General features: G+C 58.3%; 8 protein-coding genes across 8 annotated transcripts; 5 read left to right on the plus strand and 3 right to left on the minus strand.

Annotated features, from left to right (window-relative positions):
• Positions 1-1983: 1983 nt before the first annotated feature.
• On the plus strand, positions 1984-2431 carry B0I36DRAFT_315097 (uncharacterized protein). Its single transcript, XM_046152844.1, has one exon. It carries the CDS (start codon positions 2173-2175, stop codon positions 2380-2382), a length of 210 nt encoding a protein of 69 aa, XP_046017055.1. The 5' UTR covers positions 1984-2172; the 3' UTR covers positions 2383-2431.
• Positions 2432-2517: 86 nt separating this feature from the next.
• On the plus strand, positions 2518-5215 carry B0I36DRAFT_283771 (catalase; the record flags this gene model as incomplete). The annotated part of the gene is made up of 7 exons (XM_046151549.1): positions 2518-2805; positions 2877-3079; positions 3138-3160; positions 3219-3436; positions 3489-3851; positions 3910-4117; positions 4177-5215. 7 exons carry the CDS (start codon positions 2521-2523, stop codon positions 5040-5042), a joined length of 2166 nt encoding a protein of 721 aa, XP_046017056.1. The 3' UTR covers positions 5043-5215.
• Positions 5216-5560: 345 nt separating this feature from the next.
• On the plus strand, positions 5561-6262 carry B0I36DRAFT_359562 (uncharacterized protein; the record flags this gene model as incomplete). The annotated part of the gene is made up of 1 exon (XM_046158153.1): positions 5561-6262. One exon carries the CDS (start codon positions 5561-5563, stop codon positions 6260-6262), a length of 702 nt encoding a protein of 233 aa, XP_046017057.1.
• Positions 6263-6669: 407 nt separating this feature from the next.
• Positions 6670-7586, minus strand: B0I36DRAFT_372180 (translation protein SH3-like domain-containing protein; the record flags this gene model as incomplete). The annotated part of the gene is made up of 2 exons (XM_046160094.1): positions 6670-7223; positions 7382-7586. 2 exons carry the CDS (start codon positions 7584-7586, stop codon positions 6670-6672), a joined length of 759 nt encoding a protein of 252 aa, XP_046017058.1.
• Positions 7587-8135: 549 nt separating this feature from the next.
• On the plus strand, positions 8136-9357 carry B0I36DRAFT_359564 (uncharacterized protein; the record flags this gene model as incomplete). The annotated part of the gene is made up of 2 exons (XM_046158154.1): positions 8136-8253; positions 8348-9357. 2 exons carry the CDS (start codon positions 8136-8138, stop codon positions 9355-9357), a joined length of 1128 nt encoding a protein of 375 aa, XP_046017059.1.
• Positions 9358-9735: 378 nt separating this feature from the next.
• B0I36DRAFT_237925 (tryptophan synthase beta subunit-like PLP-dependent enzyme) lies at positions 9736-11203 on the minus strand (the record flags this gene model as incomplete). The annotated part of the gene is made up of 2 exons (XM_046149566.1): positions 9736-10751; positions 10957-11203. 2 exons carry the CDS (start codon positions 11201-11203, stop codon positions 9736-9738), a joined length of 1263 nt encoding a protein of 420 aa, XP_046017060.1.
• Positions 11204-11801: 598 nt separating this feature from the next.
• On the minus strand, positions 11802-14631 carry B0I36DRAFT_359566 (cation transport protein-domain-containing protein; the record flags this gene model as incomplete). Its single annotated transcript, XM_046158155.1, has 3 exons — positions 11802-12707; positions 12779-14463; positions 14535-14631. The coding sequence occupies 3 exons, from the start codon at positions 14629-14631 to the stop codon at positions 11802-11804; spliced, it is 2688 nt and encodes an 895-aa protein (XP_046017061.1).
• Positions 14533-15617, plus strand: B0I36DRAFT_73001 (uncharacterized protein). The gene has a single exon (XM_046163287.1). It carries the CDS (start codon positions 14842-14844, stop codon positions 15484-15486), a length of 645 nt encoding a protein of 214 aa, XP_046017062.1. The 5' UTR covers positions 14533-14841; the 3' UTR covers positions 15487-15617.
• Positions 15618-16896: the final 1279 nt, after the last annotated feature.

Raw genomic sequence — 16896 nt, forward strand, 5'->3', positions numbered from 1 at the left:
ACAAGATGAAACATCACAGTCCGTTCAATACCCGAGGATCGGCAGCTGTCGGGTGGCAGGACCCCCCCATTGTAATCTCTACTCACTAACAGCAGGAGGCTTCCGATTCGAGCGCGAGACAGCCTGGCAGCCCCGGCGGGATCAGAGGTTTTGTCTGGATGCTATTTTTAATGGCGAGACACGACTGGTCGCCCGGCCGGGTGTGCTGCAGGTGAAAGGTTCGAGTGCATGCAGCTCAAATGAGCTTGCTGGGATCTGGCACTGGGACCTCAGCCTTTCCACCGTCACATATGACGCCGCAACACACTCTAGCCATTCACCGCGGCCGCCTCTGGTCTGCAAGGTCCATCAGATGGGCGGCTAACCAGTGTACATGTCGAGTTTCCGATACCATGGCAGATCACTTAAAACAAAACAGCCCACTAATCACGCGAGCTATGCTTGGCAGCAGAAACCTTGATGGTTCGCGGTGGTCATGCTGACAAAAACAAAGATGTTCTGTGGCACGCTCGTCAGTCGAGCTGTTTGATGCCAAAAGTCTAATTGTCGCTAAACTTGCTTCAGGGTCTTGCATGTGTATAAAGGCATGCTTAACGAGGCCTGTCGAATCGCAAAGCTCATGGTATTACCCCGGTGAAAGCAGCGACGTATCCATGTATGCATGACCACAGGCAACCATCCAGATCTGCTCTTCATCAAGCTGCTGCGGAATGGCCTTGGCCGAGGAGATTCGGGTGCAAGGGACATTCATAGTGCCGTGATTGCGCGTTGCGTCGGTAGCAGCCGATCTTGACTGGGCGTGTAGCACGCAGGGTGCTGGATGTGACCATGGCAATGTAGGAGGAGGGTGGCTTTTGATGTGGGATGATGCAGCGAGGTGCTCTGCCTGTCGTCCAGTGGCTTGCACAAAACGCCAACGGCAGGCGCGAGGATGCGCTCTCAGTGGCTCTTCCCCCTGGCCGGCTCGGCACTTGGCCCGCGGGACAATGGTGCGGCCTGCCAGGGATACGCCACCCGCACCTGCAGCCGTTTAGCATACAGGCATCGAATGTTTCCATCTCTCCATCGTGGGCCTCGCCCGCAGCACGCAAAGGACCCCTGGCTGTGATGACCACACCTTGCGTTGCTCGACGCTCGGCCTGCTCCACTGGCACGCTTCCGCCGTCCGCATCCTCGTCCTGTCTTCCTGCGACCTGCAATCCGACCCGCGGCCTGTTCTCGCGGCCCTTCTTTGACGCATGGAATGTCCTTCCCGCAGGGTGGATGCTTCTCAGTCAAGCCGGGAGGGCGACTACAACGTTTTCATGCAGGGTCTGACACCGTTTCTGTGGTCGGCACTGTGAGTTTAAAGCCAGCTCGGCAGTGAACCTTCCGCCCAACGGTTTCTTTCTTTCTTTGGTCATTCTGTACTGTCGAGCTCGTCAGAAGTGGAGAGCGAGGTGTCGCTCTTGGCTACAGGGATCTCTCGCCGGCAAGACCTAGGGCCAGGACTCGATCGCCGAATTGGCACGGCTCCGCTCCGGAGGATTTGCTCAGGACGGTGCCTCTATCAGTCAACAAGCAGGACGCATCGCAATCACGCCAAGCCTGATGCCATGCAGCACGTCGACCAGTCTCGAGGTGCCCCACCGGCGATTCTGTCTGGCAACATCACTGTAAGCGCCCGTTTATTTCTGGCTCCCGACGCTTGGAGGACTTGCCGTGATGGATACAAGTGCCAGGCTCGGTATGGGCTCGGAGACAATGTCTTGTTGTGTCCATGTGCTCCAACTCCAGCGGCCAGAAGGGTTATTATCCCAGGGTACCTTGTTAGATTTGACCCGCTGACCACGGTCGTCATCACTAAATGCTGAACTGATGATGCTGCCTTGCAAGGTTGTGCGTGCCATCCCCAAGATAGACCGGGCAACAATTTCCCCGGACGAAGAAGTCAGAGTGGCTCATAGGCTCTGACAGGTGCATGGCTTCCGGGAGACGGCGCCATAACGGGTGATCTCATTGTCCTCTTGTGTTTCGGGGAGACAAACCATGCATGCTTGATGCAAGGCAAGCCGCAGCAGCAGCCCATGCTCGATGACGCGGAATCGATGGGATGAGTAGGCCGGCGATGACCAACGGCCGACGTCTCACTCGAGAACTCTCTGGCTGCGACCCAGTTGTCAGTGGCACACCATGTTCAATGTACGGACATGGAAGCTGCATCGTCCTGGCTTGGCTGCTCCACGTGCTTTGTCTGTCGTCGTACCTGCCTTGACGACATCGGTGGGACAACAGGACCACAACAGCGTAGAGATCGGCGAATCGCCTGGTCAGCCTAGCTGCAACATTCGGCTCGGCACATGGCTTTCAATGCGCCTTGCTGTACCTTGCCTCGTCGATTGATTCTTCTTGGCGTCTGTGCTTGGGCTCGACATAAATACCAGCATCGCTCCTCTTCCTCGCTCGCACACGCTGTTTGCAGCAGCAGCCCTTGACATTGGTTCCCATCTTCCTTGATACAAAAACAAAACCTTACTAGCCATGGGACGTTGTTCGACTGCCGTGGCGGTCCTCGGCTTTGTCACTGCTGCGGCTGCGGCTGGTTGCCCCTTTGCAGACCCTGCTGCACTCCATGCTCGTCAAGATGGTGCCATCACTGAAGATATACTGGGCCCGTACAAGGTCGACGATAGTGAGGGCTACTTGACCGACGACGTCGGTGGTCAAATTGGTGATCAGCACTCCCTCAAGGCTGGTAGGCGTGGCCCGACCCTGCTCGAAGATTTCATCTTCCGGCAGAAGATCACCCACTTCGACCATGAAAGGGTGAGTCTCAGGGCAGCGTTTACAGTTCTATCACCATCAAATTACAAATGCTGAACAAAACATCTATGAAGGTCCCAGAGCGAGCTGTTCATGCTCGTGGCGCCGGTGCCCACGGCACGTTCACCAGCTACGCAGACTGGAGCAACATCACTGCTGCTTCCTTCCTGTCCGAGGCTGGCAAGAAGACCCCGACCTTCGTGCGCTTCTCCACCGTCGCTGGCTCCCGCGGGAGTGCTGACACAGTCCGTGATGTTCATGGATTCGCCACCAGATTGTAAGAGTCTACAGGTTCTTCTCTGCCCTGCTATGTCACATACTAACGTCCTGCTTAGCTACACCGACGAAGGCAACTTTGGTAATTATTACCGCAAGCTCGAGCACGCATGAACCTTGTACCCTGACATTGCTTTCAGATATTGTCGGCAACAACATCCCGGTCTTCTTTATCCAGGACGCCATTCGCTTCCCGGATCTTATTCACTCCGTGAAGCCGAAACCGGACAATGAGATCCCGCAGGCCGCTACCGCACATGACTCTGCATGGGACTTCTTCTCGTCCCAGCCCAGTACCTTGCACACTCTGTTTTGGGCCATGGCCGGTTACGGGATTCCCCGGTCGTACAGACACATGGTAAGCCAACATTGTACCGATGACACAGAACCTTACTCATCACATCCCACAGGACGGTTTCGGCGTTCACACGTTCCGACTCGTCACGGACGAGGGCAAGTCCAAGCTCGTGAAATGGCACTTCAAGACGAAGCAGGGTCGTGCCAGTCTTGTTTGGGAAGAGGCCCAGATCATGGCAGGCAAGAACGCTGATGCTCATCGTGCGGATCTCTACGATGCCATCGCCTCTGGCAATGGTCCAGAATGGGAGCTTGCCGTCCAGATCGTGGACGAGGAGAAAGCCCTGGCTTTTGGCTTCGACCTTCTTGACCCAACCAAGATCATCCCTGAGGAGTATGCTCCATTGACTAAGTTGGGTGTCTTGAAGCTGGACAGAAACCCAACCAACTACTTTGCCGAAACCGAGCAGATCATGGTGAGCAAATCACACTTGTGGGACATTTAAACCACCACCCCTTGTTGACGTGTGGTAGTTCCAACCTGGACACATTGTTCGTGGTGTCGACTTCACAGAAGATCCCCTGCTACAGGGCCGCATCTTTTCGTACCTCGACACGCAGATCAACCGCCACGGCGGTCCCAACTTCGAGCAGCTGCCTATCAACAGACCTGTCGTTCCTGTCCACAACAACAACCGGGACGGTGCAGGGCAGAACATGATTCACCAGAATCTTTACCCTTGTGAGTCTTGACAGGAGTTTTGTGGGCAAATCAGCACCATAGCTCACCTTTTCTCTCAGACTCTCCCAACACCATGAACAAGGGCTTCCCCCAGCAAGCGTCCCATACCGAGGGACGTGGCTTCTTCACGGCACCTTCGCGTACAGTGTCCAACAACCTCGTCCGCGAACTCTCGTCTACCTTTGACGACGTCTGGTCCCAACCTCGGCTCTTCTACAACTCCCTCACTCCAGTTGAGCAGCAGTTTGTTATCAACGCGATGCGTTTCGAGACATCCCAGCTCAAGTCCCAGACCGTCAAGGAGAACGTCCTCGCGCAGCTCAACAGGGTCAGCCACGACGTTGCTGTCCGTGTTGCATCTGCACTCGGCATGACGGCACCTGATGCCGACGACACCTACTATCACAACAACGTCACTGCTGGTCTTTCCATTACCGAGGGCAAGCTCACTTCGATTGCAACTCTCAAAGTCACCATCTTGGCCAGCATTGCCGGCGATTCGGGTGCCATGGAGCAAGCTGCACAATTGAAGGAGCGCTTCACTGCCGACGGTCTTGTTGTTACGGTCGTGGCCGAGAAGCTTGCCGAGGGAGTTGACAAGGTGTACTCGGCGGCCGATGCTGTTGATGGCGATGCGTTGGTTGTCGTCTCAGGCGCTGCCAAGGCTGGTCTTTTCAACATCACCACCAAGTCTACTCTGTACCCTGCTCAGCGCCCGCTGCAGATTGCCGCACAGTCGTATCTGTACGGCAAGCCGGTCGCTTATTTTGGAGCCGACCAGCCTGGCCAGCAGTTGGCATCATCTGGCTTCGACCCGGCACTCGAGGGTGTCTATGTGCACGGTTCGCTGGACGATATTGTCAAGAACGTCGAGGAGGGCCTCAAGACGTTCAAGTTCACATCACGCTTTGCATTGGATGAATAGCGAAGACTAAGACTGCTTTGTGGCAGAAGAAGTATACAAGAATGGGCGACCTTTTATCCAATGTCTTCGCCAATAGATTAGCGTAACTCAGTCAGACGAAGTCTTATAGAACATCTTGGAATTGGGGGCAAGATACTTGCGCAAAGGACTGATCGTGATATACAAAGATGCACAACGATGGTTTTGCTGCCCAGGCCTAGAGTTGTGCGCAGGGTCGTTCTTGCCTATCGGACTGCTGCTGTCGATGCTCTTCCGTCCAGCTGAACGAATAGCGTCAGTGTCGCGCCTACCTCGACCCAAGTCCCTCACAACGTTTCTTCTTACCCTTTCCCAGTTGGCGTCCAAGAGACGTGACTGTCACGTGTGAGGTAGAATGAGACGGTATGAATTCTCTGGGCATGCTTAGTCGGTCGCTACCCTTCGCTCTCGGACTCAGGAGACTTTACCATATATACTGGTCCGAAAAGCAGCACTTCCGAAAAGAATCCAAGGGAACCCGGGATGGTTCTCGGGAGAACATGGCACACGAGATAATGCCAGGCTCTTTCCCAGCTATACAGCCGATAGAACATACCACGAGAAACCCAGCCTTTGCGCCAGCAACCATCCGACCTCCCAAGACGTCGCAATTACAACAAGCTCTTGGTTCTCCCACTCCGCCTCGTTCTCTGATGAAAGCCTCGCAATCGCGCACTTCAGAGCGCGATCTTGAGGATCAACAAGATGAGAAACAACAAACAGGGATCTCGATGCGGTCCATGCTGGCGGTGGTCATGCTACCTCAAGAATGGCAACAGCTTGGAGTCAAATTGTGCGTTCTGTCATCACTCCTGCTCCACGTGGGCCTTCTCTTGGGGTTCCAAATCGCGGCCAACAAGACCGGCGAGTCCACCATGACCATTCTCATGTTCGTCATGACTCTTCTCAGCGGGCTGCTCGCCATGGTCATCATACTCGCGGTCGAGGCTGCCACGCGGGGCAAGAAGAGGCTGGTCGCTCTGTATCCAATCTTGGGCGCCATGACGGGGGCGCTGCTGTGGCTGCCTATAGGAGGCGTGGAACCGGCGCAGCAACGTGCTGTCCCGCACGAGCAGTGGCTGCACTGGATGTTCTTGTGTGCGTGGCTTGGGTTTGCGGCCGAGTTTGTGTTCTGCTGTTGGCGCATGCTGTTTCGGGAGGTGCTGTTCCAGTATCTGTGTACTACAGCACGGTTCTCATGACGACGACGGCCACGCAAGATATATATCGGTGAGCGGATGGGGTCACATTACTTTGAGCTAGGAGGAAACATACGCAGCTCGAACATCACTACCTAAAGACGTTACAGTTAGCATTACACACCCATTCCCCCATACGCTTCAGGAAGGTTTCTTTTGTGTGGAGCATGGCGTGCAAATGTCTTGAGTAGGTTATTCGTTCCACGGCATGATTGATGGATATATTGTTCACATGATGTACTGTACAAGTCGTCGAAGGCCATCGTCGAGCCTTTAGAGCACTGGGTAAACACACCAGTACGTGTAAGGCCGGGCTTTGAACCACAATCATACACTGCCCAGCACGACCACCCCCCGTCCTCTGCTTGGTGGTCACCCCGTTGGCAAACTCCTCCCGTACCACTCTACGCCTACCTCCTCTTACCGAGCTTGGCATGCTTGCCGGGCCGGCCCTGCGTGGCCGAGCCCTTGCCCTTGGAGCTGAAGACGTTCCTGCTGCGGCGCCAGGCGTCGACGAGGTGGTCCACGTTGCCCATGTCGCGCTTCGGCTTGCGCAGGTAGTACAGCCTAGCCCTCCGGGCGCGCCTGGGCTTCCTCCAGACAATGTCGATGCCCGTGACGCTGGGGCTGTAGATCTTGAACCACATCTCGACGCCGACCTTGGTCAGGTGGTTGCGGAGCAGCACGGCCGTGTCGACGCCGGCGCGCTTGACCGACATGACGACGCCCGCAAAGGGCTCCCCCCGGTTCGTGCTGACCTGGAGCACGTCGCCCGGGCGGACCGAGTCCTTGGACGTCTTGCTGAAGAGCGCGGTGCGGGCGCCCGTGCGGTCCAGGCGCCGGATCTGCTGCGCGTGGTAGGCCTCGAGGGCGGCCGGGTTCGTGGACCGGGTCGACGGGACGCGCGGGTAGACGGCGAAGGCGGTGCGGATGGGCTTCTCCGGGTTGTTGGTCTTGATTGTGTCTGTATTGGTGGTGGGAGTCAGGTCCTGTTAGTAAGTGTTTTTTTGTTTCTTGGGCTTGCAAGCTGGGGGCTCTTTCGAAGCGAGCGGTGCCCCGTGTGTGTGGGTGTGTGCGCGTGTGTGTCGTCTTCCCGTGGGAGAGTGATCTTTGGGAACGTACGGAACTTGAGCTTGCTGAGCGGCAGGCCCGTCGTCGGCGGCGGCGGCGGGGGTATCGTGGACGTAGAGTCGGGGAGCTGTGATGACGAGGATGGCGTCGCCGTCTCGGTCGCCATGGAGCGAAGCAGCAGAGCCTTTTGTTGGCGCGAGTGCCGCAGGGCCGTCTTGAGACAGCCCATTGGCCGCCGTGCAGCCTGGGAAATCATGATGTGTGTGTGTGTCTGGCGGAGAGTGTGTCGTCGGACGCGCGACCGAGAGCTGGTGCTGCTGGCTTTGTAGTCGTCGTCGTCGTCGTCGTCGTCGGCGTCGTCGATGTCTCTCTGTTGCGGGTCTCGAAATTCTTTGGGCGGTTGTCGTTCCAGGGCGGGCTTGCTGCTGCACAGTGCTCTCGGGTGCTGGGCTGCTGCAGGGGTTGGCTCACTGATGCCCCACGGCCCAGTGTCACTCCCAGAGAAGCGACTTGGGGAATGGCCTGGACGTGCTAGGACCGACAAGTACAAGTCCTGGGAAGTACCTCTGAGGTTATCGCTTATCAGCACAATGCAACGCGCGAAGTTGCATGCGCCCGCAAATCGCAGGCATGCCTGCCCGCCCAAAGCTGCTGCAGCACTCGTAGTGAGGACTTACAATTTGAAAATCATCGTGATACCGAAACTCGAGCACCCCCGTGTCGACACCTACACACCTACACACGCACACACACACAAGCTCAGCAATCTCCTCGAGTGTCCCGAGGACACGCCTACCCGGCCAACATGTCGAGGCGGACTCTGTCTGCCGCCTTCACCCACAATGGCGCCCTCGAGGGCCTGACCCGGCGGATAGCAGCCACGACACAGCAGAGGACATTCGCAACGACATCGAGACGAGATGGTACGCCGTTCCTTGAATGGATGGATTTCCGCTGTCGGACCTCCCAAAGAGACTCAAAGGACTAACCAAACACCCAACCTCCTCCAACCCACAGTCAAGCACATCACAAAGTTCACGCCGACGTCGTCGTCCGAGCTCGACCAGCTGCTCGAGACGATGCGGCAGAAGATCATCCTGCCGTCCTTCCTGCCCGCAGAGCAGAGGTCCAAGCTGTACGACCCCAAGTGGGAGCAGCGCCTCAAGTCGGACCCCATCACCATCGAGATTGACGGCGAGATCCTCAAATTCTACCACCAGAACCCGCTCAAAGGCGACATCCCCGAGACGAAGCGCACGTTCCGCGAGATTGTGTACCGCCTCAAGACGCCCGAGGACTTTGCCAACCTGCGACCCTTGCTCGAGGGCCTGCACCAGGCCGGCCGCAAGCTCAACCACGTGACCTGGGCCCAGCTCACGCGCATCGTCTGCGAGCGGGGGCAGCACCTGGAGCTGCTCGAGTGCGCGCGCAGCGTCAAGCGCACGGGATTCCGGCTCGGCCTCCTGCACGAGGTCGTCCTCCGGCTGCTCACGGCGGTGCAGATGGACGCCGTCGACGCCGGCTGGAGCACCTCGGCGACCAGGGCGGCCCTCCGCCGCGCAGAGATGGTCCTCGAGATGCTCGAGACCGAGGAGCACCAGCGCGCCAAGGACATCCCCGCGGGCTCGATACCGCTGCAGTCCACGCCCATGGTCATCCTGGCCCCGATGCACCTCGCCGCGGCGCTCGGCGACGTGGACAAGACGACAAAGTTTGCCCGGGACCTCGTGCGCGTGTGGCCCTCGGCGGACAAGCCGCTCGCCGTGGCCCAGCAGGAGGTGACGGTGGACGCCAACAAGACCATGGAGAGCAAGAGCGTGAGGCTGATGTTCCTGGCCCCCCTGGCGCACGGCCTGCAGCGTGCCGCGGGCCTGGTCGAGGATGCGGCCCTGCGCGAGCAGTTGCAGGCCCGCGCGGACGCCCTGACCAGCGAGGTCGAGGCGCTCAGCCAGCAGTGCGAGAAGGAAAAAGTCGGCCACAAGTTTTACCAGCGGGTTTTCGAGCAGAAGGCAGAGGCGGAGAAGTAGGGTTGTGTGGGATGCCAAGTAAAAACAAAAAAGCATCAGGCCTTTGACCAGCCGTGCGCCTGAAAGTTGTATACCATGTAAGACTACTACCACTTGTACATGTACATATGATGATAGATCAGCAAAGAGAAGAAGAATGCTGCAGAGGTCCACACGTTCGCCAACCACATCTGCACCGCGCCAGCATTGAATAAGGGGATTATGCCTGGTAATTGGTAATGCTGGGTTGTACACGGATATTTCTCGTCTTACACTATAAGACACTGCTTGCTCTAGGAATGTTCGTTTTCGAGAAGTGCGGCCTCCCATTCACTCTACCTCCCTTTTCTTTTTACGTGTATAGACCCTTCCTTCCTTCCCAAGACACAAAGACAGCTCCTACGGCAACACAATGTACTTTGACAACCGCTCCGGCACGGCCCCCAGCAAGCCCTTGCTCTCGAGCCACTTTCTGGAGAACAGGCGGTCCGCATACCGGTACGCGCCGTCGCACAGCATGGTGACGACCGTGTGTCCGGGCCCCATCATCTCGGCGACCTCCTTTGCCGCGACGACGTTGAGCGCAGAGCTGGCGCCCAGGTACAGCCCTTCCTCGTCGAGGCAGCGGTACACCATCTCGATGCTCTTCTCGTCAGCGATGTGGAGCGAGCCGTCGACGAGGGCCAGGTCGGGCGCCAGGTTGTCGGTGATGCGGCCCTGGCCAATGCCCTCGGTGATGCTCCCGCCCGAGCGCTCCGACAGCTTGCCTCCGGACTGGACGTAGCTGTGCAGGACACTTCCGGGGGGGTCGGCGAGGAAGCTCTTGACCCGCCCGCCCGAGACGTCCTTGAGGTAGCGCGTCGTGCCCGCGAGGGTGCCCGCCGTGCCGGTCGCGCAGGTGAAAGCGTCCACTTTCCCTCCGGTCTGGTGCCAGATCTCCGGGCCCGTCGTCTCAATGTGCGCCCTCCGGTTGGCCGTGTTGTCAAACTGATTGGTCCACACGGCCGCCCCTTCGCCTTCCTCCTTGCACAGCCGCTCCGCGTGCCGCGCCGCCTGGTGGTTGTAGTTCTCCGGGTTGTCAAACGCCACCGCGGGGACGGGGTACACCTCGGCCCCGAGCAGGCGCAGCAGGTCGATCTTGCCCTGCGACTGCGTGTTGGGCATGTAGATGACGAGCTTGTAGCCCTTGGACCGGCACACGTGCGCGAGCCCGATGCCCGTGTTGCCCGCCGTGCCCTCGACCACCGTCCCGCCCGGCCGGAGTAGTCCGCGCTCCTCGGCGTCGAGGACCACGTAGTGCGCCGCTCGGTCCTTGACCGACCCGCCCGGGTTCATGAACTCGGCCTTGCCCAGGATCGAGCAGCCCGTTTGCTCCGAGAGGGTGTTGAGCCGGATGAGCGGGGTGTTGCCGATCGCTGTGAGCGCCGTGGGGGGATTCGTTAGTGGATGTTCGGAAATGCACTATAGGAGAGTTCGAAAGGAACCAGAAAATAGCGCGGGGAAAGAAAGACGAGCGGAATCGAATGTACATGCTTTCGTCCACGTAGATGTGACGTAGATGTGCGAGACAACATGGGCAAATGCAATCGAAAAAAAGCGGACGAGACGTAGAAAACTCACCACCGACAAGTCCCCTAGAAACACCCTGGGCCTTGGACACAGCGATCAGGTGCTCGCTCGGCTCGTTTGCCTTGGCCGGTGCTGCCGCTGCCGCCCTGCGCGCGCTCGAAGTCGAGAAGAAGGAGTAGCATTGTTGCCGTGATGTCAATGCTGCTGCCGCTCCCGCCGTCCTCGCGGTGCCTCCCCGCCGGCTGGCGGCGCGGAGGAGATCGCGGCTAGCCCTAGTCGTCGTCGTCGCTGCGTTCATGGTGCTGCTGCTGCTGTACTGGAGAGCAAGAAGAGAGGGAGAAAATCAGCCATGACGTTTTGCGAGGAAGCTCCAGCCCGGCTGGGCCGTCCCCGGCATCGTTCCGTGGTCGGTGGTTCCGCCCGCCAGGTCCCCTGGATTTAGCGGGGTCTAGTGCCAAGCAACCCACCTCGTGGGCGACGGCCAGCCGATGGCGTGATCCGGCCATCGGCACCGTCAGTTGCCCGGCGGCACACAGCACGCCCAAGATCATTCACGGCTCCCGGATTTGCACAACATGGCTTGCAAGGTTGCTTCAACACTTTATGTGGCACGACCGTGCCATGGTGCTTATTTCGCCTGTGTCCAAATTAAATCAGTTGTATCTATTTATGCATTGCTCAAAGAGCAAACGAGGGATGTCGGGTCAATCTGACAGTGCAGACCCAAGTCTCAGAAGAACCACCCAAGCACGAAATATCCAGAACGCCTCCGCTTAACCCATGAACTTGAATGAATCCACGTGTTTTCTCCTTTGGCTCCGATGAAAACAATCTAACCATGCCACACAATAACTTGTGCCCCACACATATTCACAAATCCTTTTCCTGCCAGTCTCTCATGCGGCAAAGTCCGGCGTCGTGCGTGCCCTCTGCTGCCTGCCGATCATTGGTCCGGGAGACACATTACCATCATCAGGAGCCGACGTGTACCGCCGCAGAGGCTCGCCCCTACCGAACACAGAAGACGATGGCAGTTCATGGTCGATGCTCGTCGAAAACGGATACGCCGGCCCGGGATGCAACAGATTCTGGAACACCCGCCTCCGGTCGACGCTGCGGCTACGGCCACGCGCCAGGCTCGTGGGTCTGCCGGTGGCTGTTGACATGACCGAATTACGCCGTTGCAACCGAAACTCGGCATCCTCCGCCTCCTTACGGTCGAGGTGCTCGCTAGGCAGCAGGACGGCGCGATCGAGTCCATAGGGCAAGCCACGGTGGCGGCCACGGATCTGCATGGCAATAATGACGAGCTTGCCGACCACCGAAAACTGGGAGCTCAGCGACGCGTTGACGTTCGGATAACCCAGACTCAGCCCGACCGTTCCGTATGCACTGACAACCTCGAAGAGCACCCCAAACATGGACATGTCGTTCGAGGCCAGCTTGTCGCCCTCGCTGATGGTCAGAATAAAGTATCCGATAAACAAATACCACAAGTCGAACGACAGCTGCCGCCGCAAGTGAGCACCGACGTACGAGAACGAGTTGTTGCTGTCGTCCACGTCCTCGGGTGCTTGGTACACGCCCAGCGACTTCTCCTCGTACACGTTGGTCCTGCGGATGGAGATGGCAATGGGCAGAACCGAGATGTACATCATGATGAGGTACGATGTCTGCACAGCAGGGTGCAGGTTGGCCAGATTGATCACGGCGAACCCAGCCGTTCTTGTCGACGCAGCTTGGAACCATCCGTCAAGGAACCGGATGTTCAAAGGAAGCCCCTCAACGGCCTCGGAATTGAGCTGCAAGCGATAATCAGTATGGTGGTCTTCCTTTTTATTTCCCACCAGGCCCTCGCAGAGAATCAACTTACATCAAGGACGATAAACAATATCAGGTCCAGTCCGTTAAGAACGACGAGGATGAAGAAGAGCCACCAGGTGGCGTTGGAAGGGAACAGCATCGTGAAGCATCGCCGTGGGTGATCGAGCAAGAACTTCAGCTCCTCCCATAAGCCCGTCCCACGAGGAACCACCAGTGACATGAGCCAGATCATGAAACGCAGCAGAATCGGGAAGCCAGTGTTGCCGGCAATGATGAGGAAGGACATGATGAGCAAAGGGAACGTGGCCGTGTTGAACGAGATCATGCTGTCCGGCGTCAACGTGAATCCAAGATCCATGAGTGCCGAGCCAGCAGTGAAGAATCCCCACCACGTCCGGCTCTGGCCGGCAGCATCGACGACGGGACCCCACGTCTCGTTGTCGTTGACAATCCATGGCACCAAGGTGATCATGGAGAAGATGGTGAAGCCCCAGAAGTAGATAAGCAACAGAACAGCCAGAGTCTTGAGCGAACGATACTCAATACCGCCGAGCTCTTCTCTCTGCTCTTCAGACAGGCCAACGAAGGCAGAGTTGCGTCCAATAGTGGGCTGCCAGCTAAGATAGGGCATGGGGTCGTCGTCCTTGCCGAATGTCAGCGCGGTGCGGATTCGATGGAGCGGGTTGCGTGTAGCCGCTGACGATGTCTGCGATGTCACCGGCTGGAGGGACTCGGAACCCGGACGGCCTCTGCTCCTCCGGTACTTGAGCGGAGACAGAGCATGGGCGGCAGCTTCGAAGTTCTCGGCCATTTCCTCTGCCTTCTGCTCGTGCCTCGAGGGGCGAACCGGCTCCGTGATTGTGATGGTCTGGTGACGGTCAGCGCCTGAAGACATCAGCCGAGGTTGCTCGGCCGTGTCGCGGGTGCGCTCCTTTGTGAGGTAATTCGCCCTTCCGGTCTCGTCATTGTCGCCGTGCATCAGTTCCTCGGGCTTCACGCCTCTCTCGACGTCTCGAGGACCCGGAATGCGGAGAACGCTCGAGTCGAGCTTGCGTTGCCTCTCAAGGACAGCAATGTGCTCGGCATTGGTGTGCCTTGTGGGCAAAGCCACCGGGTGGTCCTCGTCCTCGTCCTTCTCGCTCAGCCGATCGCTCCGCTTGACTCTATCTGCGAATTTGATCGTTGGAGAGGACGGGCGCAAGTCCTGCTGGTTGCTGTCATTGCTGTGCTCGATGTTCTCGTGCTCGGCCGAATCCGAACCACTGGCTGACGAGTCCTTGGCCCCTTGTGCCCCGGCCATGTACTCGCGCAGAGCGACCGACCCGTCATTGGCCATGCCCGAGGCCGTGGCGGTGTTGTGCATGACTCGAATAGACCTGCCGTTGACGCCAGTCTCGACATCGGCAGCACTGCGCTCTATCTTCGCCTTGGACTTGGACAGTGTGCCACGCCGGGACCTCGCCTCCTTAACGACGTGCTGGAAACGCTTCTCGAACCAGTAAAGGCGAAGAAAGACCACAGACGAGTGGATGGTGATCGGCGAAGAGATCATGGCGAACAGGTAAAGCACGACCTGCTGGAAGGTGTTGAGGAGGTTGACGTCGATGGTGTTGAGGCCGGCTTGCGTGTTTGCGCCGCTGGCAAAGAACAGAGCGTCGATATAGGCAAGCTGGCCGTTGGCGGCTCCGTACAACATGACGGAGGCTAGAATGGACATGCCAATAATCCAAAAATCTGCAAAGCAATGGTCAGCATTGTCACTGAGCAGCCTAGGGGCGCGTGGTGGCATTGCACGTAAGCCTTACAATGTACGGTGATGAAGTTAAAATGGGGATGCCTGGAAGCAAAGGATGGCCGGAGCCCCTGGAGAAACTCCAGGGTCCTTTCCCGGAGGTCACCCATGGTGGCGGAAGGTCAGGGTATGTGAACGCTGGCGAACGACGAGGTACCGGATGGCGATGCAGGGCGAGCAGTATAAGTCGATGTGGCGTAGGATGCAGGAGGTCGAGGGGTGAGTCGAGGCGGAGTGCTCACGGGGCCGGATGTTAGAGGTGGCTGTGTATATAGGCTGAGAGATGTACAAGCGAAGTGCCGGAGGTTGTGGCGATCGTCATGGTTGCATACGAGATGGCCAGCCTAGAACTACGAAGAGAAAGAGAGAGAAACGTCAATTGGAGTGGTCAGAGGAAGGAAGGGGCCACAGGCATGTGCTCTTGTTCAGGGCGTGGTTTCTGGCACTTGTCTGCGTCGAGGGCCGTGTTGGGAAGGGGGCAGCACAAGATGCCAACGTCAGACTGGACAGGGCTGGCAGCAAACAACCGGCAAATAAGCAAAGGACGACTGGCACGTCGCGTCCACGGGCGCCCGAGACGTCGGCCGTGGTTTCGAACGAAGGAAGCCCAGGTGGGCTGCAGCAGCACTGACGTCGTCGGCTATATCCGCATCCGCATCCCCACGGTTGGACGGGCTGCTGCGGTCTCGCGACCAGCAGTTATGCGCGAGAGCAACCATCCCAATGCACGTATGATGGTCTGCGCAGGGCCGGCTGCAGCTCGTAACCGAGCGGTGGGTGCAGTGCAGGAAGCGACGAGTGCCAACGAGGTTGTGTGCGTGCTGGCGGCATCGACTGTGGTTCGCGAGATGCACGAGGAGGGAAGGAAGAGGCCGGGATGGTGCAAGAACAGGAGACACGGGCGACTCACCCTAAGCTGCGGAGGCCATGCAGGGGCACATGTGGGTGGGCGAGGCTGGCGGTGAGGAGATAAGGACGACGTAGGTGAGGCCGTGGTATGTCGAGCGGTCTGCGAAGGTGAATCCGTGACGTGGATGTCGCGTTGGTTCTGGAAGAGAAAGCAGGAAAGAAAAGAGGACGACAGCAGAGGTTAAAGTTGGCCGGCGCAGCCAGCAGCAGCAGCAGTAGCATGCGGATTGCCGACGTCAGGCCCTGGGAAACAAGGCGTGGGGCGATGCGAGGGCCTGCGCGCGCAGCAGAGGACAGGCCAGGCCAGGACCTGTGCTGGGCCCGGGCCCGACCCGGCTGTTCACGCCGGCGCTGCCGCCAGTGGGCCGGCCAAGGCTCTGCAGCAGCTTGGATCCCCGGGGCCGTTACTGAGCATGCTCTCTTCTCTAGTAGGGAGCTGCTGGGGCTAAACTAGTCGCGTTGGTGGACGTGGCGTCGGTCCTGATCGCAGAGGCAGCTTCGACGGATGACAGTGACACCACTGACAGGTCACCATTGGGGGTGGTTCCGTCGGGGCGGGTGCAGGCAAGTGGGCAGGCGGCCGCGCAAGCAGTGCTGGAGTCAGCAGGAATGGGTTGCGTGCCAGGGTTGCACAGCAGCCAAGGCCCGACAAAAACTGCAGCAGCACGCACTAACCACAGCAGCGCGCAGGGGACCCCTGATAAGGTTAATCGCTGTCGGCACGCGGTCCAGACCCGCCACATTTTCTCCTCGAGCGCTGAGGTCGTCTTTCGACGCCAAGCATGGCGCAGTGCTGCGCTATCGCGAACCAATCCAGCCGCACCCACCTCCCAAGCAGCTGCAGTCACTGCAGGCCCCAAAAGCTTGGCACCAGTCTTGGCTTTTTCTTGGGCTCATACCTTATTTTGCGCTTAACTCCTTTGTTTCCCATCGCTCTTCACCCCCCCCCCCCGGGGCGCCGGCTGGAGCCTGTCCACTCACGGCCTGCACCGTTTTATTCTCGTCCGGCATCCTCGTCTCCAAAAGCACGCCATGCATGCCACAAAACAAAAATCAGCCTCCAGTCGTCGTCTGACGTCTCTTGCTCACCTCCCCCTCCTCCGTCTCACACATGTGCGCGCGCCCGTAGCCGTGTTACCATCTAAAAAAACAACTTTGTGTAATCTTCAGCCTCCTGCTTGAATCCTCCGAGTCGCACCAACACAGACGGAGAGAAAACTGAATCACATGTCTCAAAACCGGAGAACAGAGACCCTTTCAAGCTCCATCAACCTGTCTCTTTTCGGCTAAGACTCTCGGACGAACATTGAATGAACCCCAGAGTTGTGCAACCATTTGGCCCTCCTCCACTACACACAACCCACCACACCACCTTCCAGTTTGTGACAACCACCGGAACTGATTGCTCGATTCATTGATTGATTGATCGACCAACGCCCTCCCCCCCATTGCCCCCCCCTACCCCC

Source organism: Microdochium trichocladiopsis (assembly GCF_020744255.1).
Source record: "Microdochium trichocladiopsis strain MPI-CAGE-CH-0230 chromosome Unknown B0I36scaffold_2, whole genome shotgun sequence".
NCBI classification, from domain to species: Eukaryota; Fungi; Ascomycota; class Sordariomycetes; order Xylariales; family Microdochiaceae; genus Microdochium; species Microdochium trichocladiopsis.

Excerpts from the sequence above, each read along its gene's own strand:
- B0I36DRAFT_315097 (XM_046152844.1), top strand. The coding sequence starts at position 2,173 with ATGTTCAATGTACGGACATGGAAGCTGCATCGTCCTGGCTTGGCTGCT.
- B0I36DRAFT_73001 (XM_046163287.1), top strand. The coding sequence starts at position 14,842 with ATGGTTGCATACGAGATGGCCAGCCTAGAACTACGAAGAGAAAGAGAG.